Here is an 18,138-nt window from a genome sequence, read left to right as displayed (position 1 = left end):
CACTTGAAAGTTCCACCCGGGGTTTGGGGGGTACAGTGGCCCCAAGTACAGCTGCACATGATTAGATGAAAATCATCCCAGTCCGTCCCGTGTTAGAGCTAGGAATGCTAGAGAGGGCACTTTGGTAGAAAAATGGCTTAAACCCAGAAGCATCATGTACCATGTCACCGGAAGGTGAATTTCTCTGCCTCTGGGCGGAGAGCAAGCCCACATTCCTAGCCAAAAAGGTCTCTGCTGAGACAGCATCGAACCCCAGGGAGGGCAGGCAGGGAGAGGCATGGGCACTTGCCCCTCCCCCAGTCCTCCTGCATCCTGGGCACCTGAGAGATTGGGTAACCTGCCCAAGGCCACACAGCACGTGAACCATGCAGGCGGTATGGAATGTTCCACCCCAGAGGGACTCGGAAGATGGTGCTGGGAGAGGTCAGGAAAATCTCCTCTCTTTCATGTCGGGTTAACTTCAGCCCAAAGAGAAGGGACCATTCAAGGGTTGCAGGGAGTCTGTGGCACAGCAGAATTAGAACTCCAGCCTCAGTCTCACTGTCCCTAAAATGGACATGACATCCACATAGAACTCATCTGGCTGCCATGAGAGCCAATAGGATACTATGTGCCATGCGGGGAATCCTCCACAAACTTTAGCTCCCTGCGTCCCTGGACGAGGCGGGGAAAATGGCAACCCCAGAAGGAAGCAGATTGTCCTGCTGGATCAGATGCAAGACAGCGGGGAGCTCGGCCTCCATTTCGTCGCCTCTCCCTCCCAGCTCTGAGTCCCCAGTCATCAAGAGGAAGCCGAGAGGCCCCAAAGCAAGGAGATGGCGCCACACTGCGTCTTCTTGGAGGACAAGACTGAATCACCACTGTGAAGTCTCCATTTGCTTCTGACCTGGGGTTAATTTCCAGCTCCAAATGAAATGCTGTCTCTCCAGTACCAGGAAAAGGCTAAGATGTCAGGCAGGGTTGGCATGCGGTCTTCCTAATGAGATAGAATCTACTTGTAGGCAGCGTCCCAGAGAGGGGAACTTCACCTCGGAGCCTCTGTGTGGGAAGGTGAGGAGCTCTCTCAAATGAAGTCTCCGCTGACAGCAACGAAAGCGAGGCCCAGAGAGGCTGAGTGACTTGGCCCATGTCACACAGCCAGAGAGCCACTTGGTTCAAGACACAGAATGAGAACCAGGGGAGAGGAGGGAAGCGTGGGTGTGAAAACTGACTGTGCACAGGTGCGTGTGTGCCATCGAGACAACACGAGGTTCTGAAGTAGACGGGAAACCGGGGGTCTTCCGAGGTCCTCCTTGGAGGACCTTGGAGGTCCTCCTCACACCTGCACTTCCAGAAGGTGTGAGGAGGTAAGTGTGAGAGCTCATGAGGCAGAACCAGGAGTGTGCAAGAGGAATGTGAGTGAGCAAGAGGAAATCTGCAAGCCGAGGAGGGAGGAAAACACTTGGACTGTTTTTCAAATTCCCACAGTCGAGTAAGTCAAAACAGACTGTTCTGGACAGAGAGGCCATTTCCAACCACACCCTTACACCAACGCCACCCCAGCGGCCCTCCACGCCTTCTCACAGCAGTCTCGGAGCATCCACGGTCACACTTCGGATTCTTGAGCAATAATGGTGCACCAGACCCTAGGCAAATGCTACTCCTCCCCAGGGCCTAGAGGTAGAGGCTGTCTCTCCCTGCTCTCCAGAGAAGGCTACAGGCTTAGTGAGGTCAGTCCCTGGTTCCCCCAGCTCCCCATCCAAATGAGTCTGGGATAAAAAAAAAAAGCCAGGTGGGCAGCAGAGATGCAGAGCCAGCTTCTCGCTGAGAACCATCCCCTCTGGATGGGACTGCTCCTGGCTGCTGGGGCTGGGAGAGGGAGGGAGCCAGGGCTCGGGGATTTTTCCCCCAGGAGGCTGAGAACTGCCTGGGCACCTGGCGCTGGCCGCTGCTGGCTTGACAGAAGGGTCTCTCCCCTGGGCAAAAGTTGGTCCTGGGTGCACAGGGCTGGACCAGAGAAAAGGCTACCGCATGGTCCCTGAGTGAGCTTCCCACTGCGAACAACATGAGCACACAGAAGGCCACATCCACAAGGCTGCTCTACCCCAGGGTGAACAGAACCTCCCTCCCAGCAGGTGGCCTGAGGACAGTGGGCAGACCAGCTTCCCTGAACCTGCACACAGACCAGTCTTGCTGTGCACCACACCTCAGGCACAATCTTTTGAGGTGGGGGCTCCTTTCCCAGCTTTAGCAATGTGTAAATTAAAGCCTGGAGGGTAACTCACCCAAAGTCACTCAACTCACACAGTAAGTTCAGGAAGCGTCAGGATGGGATGCCCAAAGCCATCACAAGGAGGCCTCTGCTCCTGAGTCACCCCAACAATCATATGCAAAGCCTGTGATGAGGAGGGGGGTGTCCAGGGAAACACCCTATAATGGGCCCCCATTTCAAATCCCAATAAGGACCCTGAAATGAAATAGGAGAGGGACAGGCCTGGCCCAAAGGGGCAGCCACTGCTTACCCCCAGCCCACTTTAGAACCACCTTTCATGCTGTTCTTGTGATCAGAATTTTTAATTGAATCGTAACATACGGAGAAAAGCCGTCAGATTTGAAGCATGCAAGTCCTTGAAGGACCACGAGCTGCTCATACCCTACCTCTGTCACCCCCCACCAGGATAAAAGGACACAGCAGCACGCGGCCCCTCCTGGGAACCCCCGACTCCCGCCAAGAGTTGACGGCTGTGACTTCCCCCACCACAGACACGTTTTGCTGGCTTTGAACTTCAGCCTTGCCCTGTGGACTCTTCCACACCCCACCCTCTGCTCGCTCTGGGGATTCTGAGTCCCCCACTCCGTCACCAGCAGCAGGAGCTCTTCCTCTCCTCACCGCACTGTCACCTGTGTGACTCTGCTGCTCCTCTCTCCCCTGCAGCTAGCGGGAGCCTAGGGACAACTGGATAGGCCCAGCTACCGCCTGTCACGCCTGTCATGAAGCCCTGGATGCTCTCTGAAGGGAGGATGCCTAGGGGCAGAACTGTGGGTCACAGAGTACGGGACCCTCTCTCACTTCATTTCCCACCGTGCTAATATTGGGTCAACTTCCTGCTTTAAACAGGGTGCAGCCGCCAGGGTGAACAGGAAGAGAATTAAGAAGACAAACCACACCTTTCTGTGAGCCAGCTGGAGTGCAGGCTGGGAGACAAGAGCTACCCTCCGCACCCCATCCCAGCTAAGCAAAGGGCTGATTAGGCGGAAGCCAGGCTGAGATGACAGCAACTGAAGTAAAAAAAAATAATAATAACTTAATGCTTGTATTGTTTGACTGACTTTGCAGGCCTAAGGCGGATGGTCTGAGCACCTATTTGGAGGATAATGATATGATTATAGCAACTGTGAGGTATTTCCTTTTGTCTTATGAAATCCAATGTTTTGTTCCATTTTACTGTTTTATTTCTGTACCTCATAACCTGAGCAACTATTTTGAAGATAACAATATGCAATATAACAAACACTGTTAAATTCCTATCATCTTTTTTTTCCCTATCATCTTGTTTTGAAAACCTATGTAGCTATTGTTTTTTTTTTATTTGTTTGCTTCTTGACTTTTGTTATTTTTTTTTCTCATGCATTAAACAAAACTCCACAGCCTGGATCAGACTCCAAGCCACTGTTCTGTACGCTCAGCCCATGTGCTTCATTCATTTTAGCCATGGTCAGACCTTCTTCCTTGTGGCCTCATCAAGATACAGCTCAATACATGTGTGACTGTCTGAAACCTAGGCCGAAACTATCACCTTGGATCACACAGCCAGTGACCCAACAGCCAGGTTCCCCAGCCCTGCACCTCTACCCGCATCTCCCCACCTTTCAAGGCTCTCTGCCTCGCCATATCCACGCCAGACATCAATAATTGATCTTGGCCCTCCTTCCCGCTGAGCCAGGGATAAAACAGCCCGGGCACCCACCAATGAGCTCTAGGCAGGCCTGACCAATCGATCGGCACTGGCATTTGCAATGAAAAGTGTGTGTCATCCAGGTACCACCCCATCACGTTGCTCCTGCTGTTCAGCACTGGCCTCCAAAGCCCTGCCTTTGTTCTCCAGCAGCTCAGCCTTCTTATTCCCAGGATGGTTATCAGAGAAACAGAAGAATAGAATCAAACCTAAGCCCAGCCCTTTCTCCAGCTTATTAGATTCCATTCTCCATGCCAACCTGGGTAGCCAGCTGTGAAGACAATTTGCCTCTGCCCTGATGTATTTGTGTTTCTGTTTTTCCCTCTGGTTCTTGCAGATGACAAAAGAGACCCAGAGAGGCCTAGCACCTCGCCTAGGGTCACACAGCCAAGCCGTGGCAATGTTGGCACTCGGAGCCGTTTGCCTCATTTGGAATCTGGGGCTGTCTCCCAACTCCACCAGGTTTCTCACTGTCAATTAGGAACCACTGGAAAAGCCAGAAACCTGCCGGGAACCTCATTCATCTCAAGCGATTCACATCTGTTTCCCTTCTTCCTGCTACACAGTAAACACTGGAGACAGAACCCAGGCCGGCTGCAGGCCGGGCTCTCGGTGCAGAGACAGGACTGCAGCCTCCTACCACGAGACCCAGGGCCTGGGAGGAGAGACCTTCCCTACTGTGACAAGATGGGCAATCCGACTTCTCTGGCGCGGCTGACAACCGGACAATGGCCCTTCTGCACGGCCCGAAAACACACTTGGGGCGGAGGCTCCGCAGAGGTGCTGTCTTGCCCCCCACCCGGGAGGCTCCTGCCGTCTCTGTCTGTAGGAGCATTTGCCTTGGGAAAGCTCACCATGTATTTTGCTGCAAATGAAAACCAAACAATCTCATTTTCTCCCCTCAGCCAGGCCAGATGGCTCTTTCTTGTTCTTTCCCCCTGGCTCACACCAGGGATTTTGTTATTGCTGTTCCTTTGGTTTTGCTTTAGGTGACACTGGGGAGTCAAACTCAGGGGTACCAGGGGTGCACTACCACTGCGCTATGCCTGCTCTGGGCCCATTTTAAACACTTTCTAGTTTTGAGACAGGGTCTCATACATCACCCAGGCAGGACTTGAACTTGCAATCCTCCTGCGTCAGGCTCCCAAATTGCTGAGATCACGGGTGTGAATCCCTGCTTCTGGCTAAAGCTAGAAACACTTCTTTAAATCAAACAAGCAAATCAATCAATCAATCAATCAATCAAAGTCCCCTAACTTCTGTACATCTGCCTTCTGCTGGAAGCCATTTTTAGCAAAATGTGCCCAAAACTGGATCCCCGGGTTGTGTTACAATGGCATGTCCTCCCTCAATAGCAGCTTAGTCTTCATCTCCAAAACTTTACTCCACAGCCAGGGAGCAGAGGGAAGACACCACACGGGACTGCAGGATGGGGAGGTCTTCCTGCTGCCTCCCAGACACCCAAGTGGCCAAACAGGTGTGACAGGCAAAGGTCCCAAGAGCAGCTGGAAATGTGCACAATTCCTCATTCAGGCAAACAAGATCTCCCACAAGATCTCCAACATCTTCCTCCTTGCTCTCCTGTTCATGTTCTTTTTACTTAAAGCTTTGGATCTCTGACACAGGATCTCACTACATAGTTCAAACTGGCCTTGAACTCACTATGTAGCCCAGGGTGGCCTTGAACTTACAATGATCTTCTTGCCTCAGCCTCCCCAGTGCTGGGATTACAGGCATGCACCACCAAGTTAGGCATGGGGCCTCCAGCTTCTGAGGAGTGGACAGCTGTCAGGAGGTCTGTTCCCTCCTGCAGCCCGCTACATGGCTGTTTCCAGCTTCCTACGAGGGCCTAACCTAGCATGCTCCAGGTCACACCAATCAGTGTGACAGGGCCAGACTGGAGCCCTGATAGACAGACCCCACACCCTGCACCACTCAGCCCTTTCTACCAGCCACTGAATTGGCAGGGAGGGTGCAGCCCAATCTTATTTCTCCTCATCCCAGAGATAATCAGCCTCCTCTTCAGGGTCCTACTTTTTCTGACACAGTCCTTGGTGGCACCCTATGATCTAGTCTGCAGTCCTACAAACCTCAGAGAAGTGCAAGCCTGTGTCCACAGTCATCTTCCCCAACTCCCGAGTTCTGTTTAGGGAAAAGTGCGACTTCTAACAGAAACGTGTGGGGCAGGGGACCCGCAGGCAGCTGTTCCCTCTGGTGCCCCCAGTTTCCAGGCAGAGCAGAGTCCCAGGGAGCAGGTGGTGCCTAATGAGCACCAGGAGAGTTGTCCCTCTGCAGGGCCCTTGCCTGGGATCCCAAGAGCCTCCATCAAATGAGACTTCATAGGGCAGAAAGGACAGAAGTTGGGCGCCAAAGGTGGCCTATGTATCAGCAGTGCCAAGGCGCCCTGAAGGTGATGTCTTTCAAGGGTCAGCAGCTCAGAAGCACGGCGAGCCTGCTGGCCAGGGAGAAGCCTGGGTGATGACCTGGGTGGGGAGCCCAGCTGAGTCCAGGATCTGGAGAGAGTACAACAGTGGGTGTGGCTGAGGAGCGTCAAGGTCAGGAAGGTCCGCTGTGTCCCCCGCCAGCGTGCTGGATGGGACATCGCCCCTGCCCCCCCCCACTGCCCCCCAGTCAGGCAGCACTGGCCCTGGGCTAAGAAAAGGACCACTGCATGCAATGGCCCTGAGAGATCCTGAGTGGTGGGAAAGGGCAGTTTGGACAAACTCCAGCTTCACCTAATCCTGCCCCTGTGGCCTGAGCCCCCAGCTCCACACTTCAGCACCTCAGGCTTCTGTTCTGCAAAAAGGGCACAAAAATTCCCCTCGAAGCCTCACATGGTAGTGTGTGCCTATAAGCCTAGCAACTGGGAGGCTGAGACAGGAGGATCACTGGCAAGTTCGAGGCCAGCCTGGACTACACAGTGACTTCAAGTCCAGCCTCAACTACAAAGCGAGACCCTGTCTTAAAACATCAAAAAAATAAAAAAGAAAGAGATTACCGGGCATTAAGTAAGAAGTGATACATCTCGGCTCCTGTGCCTAGGGAAAACTGTGGGTTTTCTGCAGAAGAGACAGGAGGGGAGGACAAGGGACAGGAAAAGGAAAGCAGGGGTGGGCAAGGACCCACTGCCCAGCACCAGGCTGGTCACTGTCTGCTGTCTGTTTTTCAGATGTGAAAACTGAGTCTTAAAAGGGACAGAACTGGCAGGGGGCACAGCTGCTAGGAGCAGTGCAGGACTTGAACCCAGGACCCTGGAGCTCAGAAGCTGGGATGCACCTCGTTTTTTGCACTTGGCCCCTGCTCCAATTTGGGGAGGACCTCAGAGCGCCTTTAGACTCTGCCTTCTGGTGGTGCTCAGTGTGAATCCTGCGGGTGTATCAGCAGCAGACGCGCCTGAACCTCAGACACACAACTTTATTTAACTGTATCATCCTCATCATTACTATTTCCCCCAAAAGATGTCAGGGAGGCCTTTTCTCTTTACACACAAACCTCAAACAGGGTTGAATAGACCTTTATGAGTACCTGGGCTACTTAGAAACAAAAATTGCCTGTTATTTCAATTCAATTACATAGCAACCACATTGTTAAAAGAATATTTTTATTTGAGCTCATTGTGCTGCAAATCACCAGACTCTTTCTTCAGACAAACTTTGAGAAGGAAAAATTACCAAGTGAAAAGGAGGAAATGTTATGCGTATCGTCCCAGCTATTGAAAATCCTGCCGGTGTCCTCCAGGGTCTGCCTTCCCTCTTAATTTATTTAAACAACACTCCCACTTCGATCCAGGACCTCGCCTGGAATTCCTGAGCGCCTTTCTCTGGAGGGTCTGAGGTTTCTGGATCTACACTGAGGCCCCCTTCCCCAATCTGTGACCACACCTCGGTCCTGGGTGTCCTGGCAGAGAGAGGGCTCCCCTTGCTCAGCCCAGCCCCAGCACCTTTACAAGTCTCCAGATGCAGGAGTGGGAAAGAGGCAGGTTAGGGTGTGGGGAAAGAGGGGTGCACGAGAAAGCCACTCCATCCATCAAGAACGCCCCAGGGTGGTCCCCTAGAAGAAAAGAAGTGCCGGTTGCATACAGAGATAGTCCATCAGCCCAGTGCCTCCCTGGGCCACACAGAAGCCCTGTGGCCTCGGTGACACCTCTGTTCCCTCTGGTAGCCCCTAACTCAGGCATCTGCCTCAGTCTCCACACAAGGAGACTGACACATCTGGGAGTAGAGAGAGGATGGGAGAGCTGACAGGGGACACCTCACTAGTGAGACTGAAGTCAGTGCAAAATGCCCCGGATGTCACCACTTGTCACAATGACTGAGGGGTGCCCACCGAGTCCCCGGGTGAGTGTGCCCCAGCTTCCTCGGGGGCAACTCGCTTCTTTCTCCTACACAATTTGCTTGTTTGGATTCTGCAGCTGGAGACACCCAAGCCAAACGAGGTAGAGGTGACTGTATTGACACGGCAGGCACAGAGGTACGCGGTGAGCACATGAGGAATACCAAGCCTCCGAGTCAAAACGGAGGCTCAAACCAGTGATTTGTGATGGACCCAATGGACATCATGAGACAGACTGGCCTGGGATTTGAACCCAGGCAGCTGTGTTCAGATGCCACACCCCTAGCCCTCCCTGCCAGGTTTCTCCTCTGCCTCTCTGCACCAGGATGAGGCTGCTCATCTGAAGCCTCCAAACCCTCTTGGGCCTCAGAAGGGTTGAGCCTGGGGCCCCAAGCCACCAAAGAGAAAACGGTAGTGCACACAGCATAATAGAGCTGCATGAGCTTGGACAAATTATGTAACCTCTCTGCACTGTTTTCCCTGATTACATACAAGCTAATGACACTGTCCAACTTTAAGGAATGTATTGTGGGGATCCTGAAGATAGGTGGGAGCCCAATCCCAGTACTGTGGGGGTGGCGTCGTGGAAGCAGGGTCTTTGTAGATGTGCTTTGTAGGATGAGGTCATCAGCATGGTCCCAGCCCGCTGAGACTGATGGCATCATAAGGATACACAGACACGGAGGCAGAGGGTGGGTGGCACAGCTGCTCGGCAAGGACCCCAGGAACTGCAGTGACTACCTGCCTGTCTGGTGACTGAATCTTGAGGCTGCTGTAGCTGCACTGGTGTCAGAGGTGGGGTCTGGATGGAAGAGGCTGCACTGGGGTGCGGCCTGGAAGGGTGCACCTGCCTCTCTCCCAGGATCCTCCTCTCTACTTCCTGGCCACCCAGCTGTGAGCAGCTCTCTTCCCGGCCCCCCTGCCATGGTCTATCTGCTTTCAAAGCTGGCTGACCATAGACTGAACCTTCCGAAACCGTGAGCAGACACAGCTCTCTTTTAAATCACCAGCGTGGAATATTTTGTCCCAACAGGAGGAAAGTGACTGAGATGCAGACATCCCTGCCAGTGTTTCTCAGAAATGTCCAGTCAGTGCACCTCTCTGGGTTGTGGCCAGCAGTGTCCCATGCTCCCAGGGACAAGTGTCCACTATGCTGGGGGTAGAAGTGGGTGACCTCAGATGCTGCTTGGAAAGTCTCTCTCTTCCTGACCGCTCCTGTGCCCAGTCCACATGAGGTCCTTGGGGAACATTTCTGTTTGGGTCCCAGAAAAGCCTCATCATGCTGGGGGCTAAAACCCCAAGAAGCCCCTGCGTGCGTGAAGCAACTGCCAGGCAGGCCCTGCTGGAAGGAGCCTAAATGTCAGGCAGCAGGTGGCTGTGGGGCTGCTCCCCGGGAGCTGCACACACTTGGCCAGCGAGAGCATGTGGCAATCTGTCCCCGAAGAACAGCAACACGGGGAGCGGGGCAGGTGGCAGGGAGCCTCTGTCACTGCATCTCCCACGCGTTGAGGCCCCCCAACCCCCTAGTCCTAGTGGTGGTCAGACAGCTCTGGCCCCTTTGCCCATCTCAAAATGGGTTGATCAAAACACAGTGTCTGGTTAATTTTTAAAAATCACTACAATACAAGACACACTGCCACCGATCCCCTCATATATTCCCAAAAGCAGAGGCTGAGAACACTCATGCCATCATTCAAAAAATATGACAACGTGTCCTCAGCCACCTTACTCACCGGATCTGGCACTGGGCAGCTGTTGGCTCTTCCCCAAAGCCAAAATGACCATGAAAGGGAAACATTTTCAATGGATTCAGGACATCGAGGCAGCCAGCATAACATAACTAAAGGCACTCAAGAAAAAGGACTTCCAGAGCCTCAGAATGTGGCAGAACCTGGGGTCCGTGTGTTCAAAGTTGGGGGGTGGATTCTGAGGGGATTCATGGCCATGCATCTTTTACTATAATACGTTTTAAAACTTAAACATTAACTATGGTTTCTGACCACAGTCGAGGCCACCAAGGTCAGGCACCTCCCCATCCTCCCAAGCCCTGACTCTAAATCCTCACACTCTGCCCACTCCCAGCCTCTCCTGGGCTCCGCCGCCAAGGGCAGGCTTCTCAGCCCCTCGGAGGTGCCAGGCGCTGGACTCCCCTGCCCAGCTTTCCTGCCCTCTGGCCGTCCTGCAGCGCAGAACACGGGCCAACACTCGCTCAGAGACACACAAGTGCTAAGAAGAGGAGTGGAGGTTCGAAGCCAGGCTGGCCCCCTTTCTGTCTCCAGAATGAAAGATCTAGAAAGCCTTCATCGAGCCGACTCTTCTTCCCTGCCCAAGCCCAGAGGACACACATGGCTAGTGAGGCTGCACAGGTGGGCTGGAAACCGTGAGGACTCCTATGTGTGCTTTGGGGGGGCACCCCTGATGAGGCTCAGATGAGCAGCAGCTCCTAGGACTATGTGAAGTCCACGTCCTAGGGCTCTCATTGTGACGTCTGGAACTGTGGCTTCTCTCATGTCACATCCTGCCCTTCTCCCTCAGCTTCTAGAAAGTTCCTGCAGCTTCCCCTCACCCATTCCCCACCCTTCTGCTCACAGATTCCCCCACCATTAGAAGTGGATGGAGGAGTCAGGAGCAGTGGTAGGTTCTAGAAGGTTCTGGAAAAGTCTGGTAGGGTTCTCAGAGCTGGACATCTCACTAAGCCAGTGACAGCCATGGCATCCTGGACTGAAGGTTGTAGGCCTGGCTCTGTGCCCTTCTGTGACTTCACCTGCCAGCCCCATGCCACCAACTTCCTCTACTATTATAAATGCGACATGATCTGCCTAGAAATCATTTCTAATCTATAATGAACCAGCACACATCAGGGATATTAGGAAAGGAAGCCTCTGAGCTTTAAGGGCCAGGACATGGCAGGTCTGTACCCGAAGTCTAGAATGCCTTGTCCCATTCACCCCCAAGCAGGAAGGGGTACCCTTCAAATGTCCACATCCTTCCTTAGATGCTTGGCCTCCCTCGTGGCTGGTTTGGACCACAGGGCAGTTCTCACCAATGCACTCGAACTGAAGGTACACCTGTCACCTTTTGGCTGATGCATGGAGTGCAGGGTGGCTTTCCCCTCTCCCTCATCCCCTCCTGCAGTAACCCTGATGTCACAGGCTCTGGAAGGAACAATCACAAAGAGTTCCAGAGAAGTCACCATCAGCCTGAGTCTGTGTGGCCAGACCCCAGGCTAGAGCAGCACTGTAAGCTGCTGTCCAGCCACTGAGGTCCTGGGGCCACCTGTGTGACTGCTAACATTACTGAGCTCAACAGCATCACTGATGTTATACACAGACTCGGGTTTTCAGACCAGGAACCCCAGGCCACAGAACAGCAGGTGGCAGCAACAAGATTCAAATCCAGATCCCGGGCAGCAACACACCCCATTAACCCCCACCTCATCCCCAGGGTGCAAAGAGGGGTTTGGGGTGGCCCTGAATCCCTTAATGATCAGAAGCATGGGGGAGAGAGATGGCCACATCTTGGGGAGCTTTCCTGAAAATCCGGGGCTCCCAGGGGCTTGGATATAAGAGGAAGGATCAGGAACTGGTTTAGGGAGCAGGGAAGGAACAAATCCCAGTCCCATTGCTAACTCCACTTTTCTGAGCTTCACTGTCATCTATAAAGGTATCAACAGCTACATGTGTGGAACTGACAATATCCCTTACTCCAGCGTCCCCTGAGGAGCATCAGGGATGGCTCTAGGCGACAGCTTTCTTGGAGGAAGAAGAGCCTGTCCGGTGCCCTCCCAAACAAACAGGAAGAGGATGCCCCAGCCCAGACCACTGATAAAGCCCAAAGCCTTGGACCACAGACCTGGCCCAGGCCACACCCCTGTGCAGACCGAGGACAGAACATAAAGAGGGAAGTGGGGCCAGCCAGAGATAAAGCAGCACAACCCCTGCACCCGACTGCTTATTTGAAACTCCAAAGTGTCCCTGAGGAAGGTGGCCTGCTGAGGGTGAATCCGGGAGTTGTCGATCCGCTTAAACTTATGATCTGCACATATGGTGTTCATACTACAGCACAGGGAGAAACAAAGCGTGGAGGGGAGAGGGCAAATACTGGCTGATGAAATATCATCCCTCCAGTGCCAGAAACCAGGGTATTTTTGGTGACGTCAGCCTGGGCTTCCTGCCACCGGGATTGGGCTACAGGAGACCAGTCACAAGACTCAGGAAGGGAACCTCAAGGGAGCTGGGGAAGGGATAAGGCCCCAGAAAGCAGCACATTCACCCAAGGCTGATATTCAGCACAACAGCCTGCCTCAGGATATCAGCAAGAACCAAAATTGAGCACTTACTATGTGCTGGGCTCTGTGTTTTCCAAGTTTGAGCTCATTCAGGTCTATTTCACAGATGAGAAATGGAGGCACTAAGGTTCAGTGGTCTAAGGTCACAAAACTGAAGAGTAGGATGGCCAACATTGGAACGCGGGAAGTCTAACCACTGTGCAATAATTCCTCCAAAGCAACAGGGAAACTGAGGCTCAGAGAGGGGCAGGGACTCAGCCAAGCTTTTGCAGCTGTATCTGTTAAGAGGTCCAAGGCTGGAAACCATGTCCTCATTCTAGGGCCTTTCGGTTCATCACTGCCTGTCCTTATGCACATCCACGCCCCCAGCCAGGGAGCAAGTTCCTGCTCATCTCCAAGCTGCTTAACGCGCTAATTAGCCCAACGATCTTGGGTGCAGAAAAGCACAGGCCAGATTATCAGATAACAAGGCCCAGATGAAAGCCCCATTTGCCAGATGCAAACCCAGGGGCGCCTCACCTCACTGTGCCTCTCTGTTCCAAGAGTCTCGTTAGGGGCCCCCACTCCATCACACGGAGCATTGATGTGGGTCCAAGGTGCCAGCCCGGGAGGCAGGAGGAGCCCAAGCTGGCATGTGAGCTCAGTGGCATCAGGTTGCAGATCGGCCAGCATCATCTGCTCCGTGGGACCAAAGTGATGGTTTCCAAGCCCCCTCCTCCCCTCGCCGCTTCCCAGCCGAGCATGAACAAATGTTCCTGATTTCCCTTCTCCGTGCTGATGAAATTGGGCCAAAAGAGCCACCCACCGGAGGGAAGTGTCCCTGAAATGTGCAGTCCAGTCCCCCCAACACTGGCTCTGCCTGAGAAGGGTGGGGACTTGTCAAGTGTCTAGAGAGAGGAGTTTGCAGACAGACACGGGGCTCCCAGCAGAAACTGGCCACCAACATGTCCCTCTCTGCCCAAAACTGCTGAATGTTTTGTCTATGCAAGCCAAAAGACTGTAGGAACTGGGTTTGAATTCACAACATTCCCAAGCTGGAGCTTTGCTGAAACTCTGCTAAGAAGGGCTAGCCAGCCAGGACAGGCATCCTCTGCTGGACCAAAGGCAGGACCCAGAGGGGCTGGCCAGCACCCTAAGGTGAGACTCCTGACTTCAGGTTGCAAGGCCCATCTGTCTCAAGGCCTTCATTTACAGAATGGGGAGACAGAGTCAAAGGGGGAAGTGACTCTCCCCAGGCCACAGGGGCGATCTGAAAGCAGGATGTCAAGTCTGCTTGTCCTACCATTACCCAGATCCCCTTCCAACAAATCCCCATAATCTCTTGCCTCAATGCCACCTCCCAAACTGTCCCAGCCCCCCACCATCACCCTGGCCTCTCACCCACTCCCAGATCACTAAATTGGCATTCAGAAACTCAAGGAGCCACTTTGAGGTTGATACGGGATTTTTTTCAGAGCCAAGGGTTTGTCCTGAAGTCACCCAGATGCCCTCCACCCATGCGGAGAGTGACCTCTGTTTCTTAGGATGTGGCCCAGAGCTTTCACCAATTGACTCCCGTTTTGGGCTTTGTGGGGGGGGGGGATGAGGAAACAGCACCCAAAGACTTGAAATTCTGCTGAATCAGACCTCTGGGAGTTTGCCACACACACCGGGACATTTGGAGGGGCCTGAAGTCTCTCCTGTTGGCACAGGTGGGGTGTGGCTGGGGAACAGAGACAAGGGGCAGAATCCAGAAAGCTGCCAGCCCTGGTGGGGTGGGGTAGGGCAGACACACAGCCTGGGCGGCAAGGGCTGGGCTGTTCGGGCAGGCTTCTGGCTGCAGGAAAAAGAGAGCCCCTAAAAGCAAAACAAACCCAAAAAAAACACTCCTTTTGTTTTCTAGCCCCCTGGAATGTCTTAAAGACAAATACAGAGACAAGGCGGCTTCCCCACCCTTTCCTCTCTCCTCTTCCTCCTCCCCCTCTCCTATTCAAACTCATAAGCTTGCTGATCTTTCCAGTAGCAACTTGGTCCCGGAGCATTTTGGTTTCATCCAACAAAAACATTTGGAGACTGCAGAAACCTCATCCGGCTCTCTCTTAGGGACTGCCCCACTTCTACCACCTTTGCAGGGGACCCCGAGGGCACGGGAGGGGGAGGGTAGGCAGGAGGGGGAGGGGCACCGACACTGCAAGCCTGGGGAGTGAAAACTTCCACCAGCCACAGGACGTTCACCTCCCTCTGCTCGGCGCTTTGTGTTCTCTGGAGGCTCAGGGAAGAGGAATTAGAAAAAAAAAGGAGAGGTAGATCTCACCAGCGTGGCTCTTCCATACCCAACAGCCCTGCACATGACAAAAATCACTCTTTTCACAGAAGCCAGTAGCCACTTCTCCTTCCCAAAGCTCAGATACCCCGATTCAACACGGAGAGGGCCTCAGGTGAGGCCATGGGGACCCAGGACAGGTTCCCGCCAGTACCTTCGAGGTGACCAGACCAGAGTGCCCAGAGACCCTAGACCCAAGACGGGGAAGAGGGCTGAGAAATTCAACACTTCCACTGGGAGCCCCTCTCTCCACCCTGTGCCCTCAGTTTGTGCCCCAAGAGGATGGGTAAGAGTGGGTGTACCCCAAAGCTTATCCCACCACATGTATTCATGGGCCAGGTCCTGGAAACCTGGTGCATTTCACATTTGGGTTTGGCAACTTCAGGAAACCCCGAAAAGTTAAGGTTTCAGCCCACACTCTCCACACCGATTCTCTGTTCCGGGCTACAGTCTTTTGCCCCCACCCCTCAGGAGTGAATTTTTACTCCTCTCTGCACCCTGTCAGCTGCCCCCCCCAACAAAACCCACCTCCTGACAGCCGGTCTTTCCAGCTGTCTTTCCAGGAAGGTTCCTCTGGGTGCCTCTTCAGGGTTCTTAAGGGGCGACGCGAGGGTGCCCCTCCCGGCGGACCCTGTGTTTATCAGGGTAGGGGTGAGGGTCTGTGGTTTGTGATCCGGAATTTTGGGCGGTCGCCGGCGAGGACCCAGCGCTCGCCTTCGCGGCCGAACAGCCGGGTAGCACGCCCCCTGGCGGTGCCAAGTTCCCTCGTTCCAGCGGGACCCGGAGCCGGCGCGAACCCACCGAGCCCGGCCTCCCTTCCTCCCCGCGGACTCCCTCCTCGATCCACTCTTATATCGATCAGGTCTGAACCTCAGATCCAGCAGGCACCCCCAGAGCCTCCGTGACCCCGAGCTGCACACACACGGCGGGGAAGAACCAGCGCGGGAGAAGGCGCGGTGCTCCCGCCCCGCCCGCCGCCAGGGACCCCGCAGGCAGCGCGAGATCAGGGTCCCCGCCTGGCGCCACCGCCTCCCCGCGGGCTTCCGGCTCGGCTTCCTACCCTGGCCCCTAGGAGGTGGTCCGGGGTGCACCGTCCCTCCGGACACAGCCCTTGCCGATCGCTGAATCTCGAACCCCCACCTGCCACGCCGCCGGCCACTATCCTGAGCCAGTGTCCATCGCGACCGCTCGGCGCCAGGGCGGCGCTGCACCTGTCCCGGGCCCGCCGGCCCGCGTGGATCCGGGCGAGGGGGCGCGTCTTCCCGGCACCCCAACCTCCCCATGCTAGTTTAAGCAGAACTTGGCTCCTGCGCTTCCCGGGACGGTGCAGAGACCCCCGTGCCACCTGCACCCCATCCCTCCGGGGCGCGCACTTTCAGGGCAGCGCGCAGCGCCGGGACGGGGTCACCGGGGAAATGCGGGGGGCGGGGACCCTACCTACCTCGGCGTCCGGACCCCGCCAACTCCACAGGCGGCCGCGGGGGAAACTTTCCCGGTGCAGAGGTGCGCGCAACTCGTGCCCGGCAGCGAAGACGTGACCGGGGACCGCGGCGGGGGCGGAGCGGGCGCGCTCGGCCGGGGCTGGGGATCCGCTCGGGCGGCCTCGCGCGGCTCGGCGGCGATCGCTCGGCGCTGCGTCCGCCGCGCAGCCTGGAGCCGAGACGCCGGCGGCCGCCGCAGCCCGGCCCCGCCCCCGACCTCCAGGCCCCGCCCCGCGCCCGCCCCCTGCACGGCCCCCCAATCTCCTCCCGGCGGGCTCGGCCGCGCTGTTACCCTGTTGGCCGCCGGGAAGGCCTTCGCCTCTCCCCTCCTCAGCTGGCTGCACCCAGACCTGGCTTGGGGGCCCTCGAGGCCGCCCACCTCCGCAATCTGCACCCCGAGCCCACCCCACGCCCCTCCTCAATTCGGAAGACGTACAGTGAGCCTGGGCATGGCGCGCTCTAACCGAGGATTTATTCCGGGAACTTTCCCGCGACGCACCCCCGCCAGCCTCCGGCCGACTGCAGGACCGATGGGGACGGAGATCCCCCTGGCGATCTTGCGGGCCTGCGCAGGGTCCCGCTTTGGCTTCAGAAGACTGGCGACCACTGCGCTCCAAGGAGGAGGAGCCGGACCCCATCCTCCGGGATCGCAGATTTAGGGTTCGCAGCCCCTGTCCCATGATTCATTGAGGCGTTCAACCTCCGAGCTTTCTCTGTTACTCAGCTTTGGGCCCTGGCCCAGACAAAACCCACAGCCCCGCAGATAAAGCAGACAACCCAGCGGACGCTTGGTAGCTGCCTAGATGAGATGAGAGGCGGCCACGTGGCCCATTCCTCTTCCCTTGGCCACTCTGAAGGGCCACTGTGGGTCCCAGGCTCTCACAGGAACATAAACTCCGAAGGAGGCCTTTTGACCAACTGGTTCTCACTAAGGCGTGAGTGACTGTCCGGGCTTGAATATGAATTATGTCCTGGTCTCAGGCCGCAGGGCAGAGTTGAGGGGCAGGAAGTTGCTACCTTTCCATGCCTACCTTGCTGGAAACTGTATGTCCCTCTGAGGACTTAGGAGACGTCCGTCACTTCAGCCAGCACACTGAGTCACTAGGTAAACTGAGGAAGAGCTCTTCAGTGAGCCATTGCAAGCAAGAGAAAGTTCTAGCGGAATGTGGAAAAGGACAAGGGATCCACACTCCTGCAGCTGGTAAGGAGAGGCCGGGAGCCCACCAGGTCCTGTGCTAACCGAAGCTGGTTGTTGTATACGGTGTCCTGGGGTCGAGGAGCAACAGGAGCGTGCAGAGAAATAAGGGAGTCCAGATCCAGGGTGTAGGGTCTGGGGAGGTGCAGGCCAGATGCTACAATCCTAGCAACTAGGAGGCTGATGCAGGAGGATCCCCATGAAGACAGCCTGAACTACACAGTGAGACTTTGTCTCCAAAAAACAAAAGTATAAACAAATTTTTTTTAAAAAAATGTAGGCAGCGAGACAACACACATGCTCAGCTGGGAGGGAAATTCCAGCTGCAAGGCCAGAGTTTTCCAGGCCTTGGCTGCTTTGCCACCTCACAGAGAACATAGCCCGACATCGAGGACTGTCTGCTTAATTGCTTTCCTTAAATCAGCTCTTATTTTATGTTTTGTTTTACTTACATGAGTTTTTAAAAAAATATTGTCAATGTAGTAAATGGAAACTCAGCATCATGTTACTATAAATAGAAAGTAAACTTGGAATAAACACACAGAGCTAGGAGTATTGGTGCATGGCTGCAATCCTGGCACTCTAGGAGGCTGAGGCAGGAGGAT

At 54.9% G+C, this 18,138-nt stretch overlaps 1 protein-coding gene across 5 annotated transcripts in view; it reads right to left on the bottom strand.

The window, feature by feature from the left end:
* The window catches only part of Tspan18 (tetraspanin 18), a 125,860-nt gene extending 109,342 nt beyond the window's left edge, over positions 1 to 16,518 (bottom strand). For 2 of the 5 annotated variants that reach the window (XM_063227807.1, XM_063227809.1), the window contains exon 1: positions 16,299 to 16,518. Coding sequence is in view for 2 of the 5 variants with exons in the window: in XM_063227805.1 (XP_063083875.1) it covers positions 15,386 to 16,140 (755 nt within the window). In the remaining 3 variants the exon portion in view is untranslated. Of the gene's footprint in view, positions 1 to 15,385; positions 16,260 to 16,298 lie in introns of those variants that run through there. The other 3 variants (XM_003465129.5, XM_063227805.1, XM_063227806.1) reach the window with 3 other exon arrangements.
* Between the last annotated feature and the right edge of the window lie 1,620 nt (positions 16,519 to 18,138).

This window comes from Cavia porcellus, unplaced genomic scaffold (genome assembly GCF_034190915.1).
Source record: "Cavia porcellus strain 051 isolate PalLab524CR breed Dunkin Hartley unplaced genomic scaffold, mCavPor4.1 scaffold_17, whole genome shotgun sequence".
Taxonomy (NCBI): Eukaryota; Metazoa; Chordata; class Mammalia; order Rodentia; family Caviidae; genus Cavia; species Cavia porcellus.
Note: the sequence above shows the minus strand (reverse complement) of the source record. Positions and strands in the feature narration are given on the sequence as shown.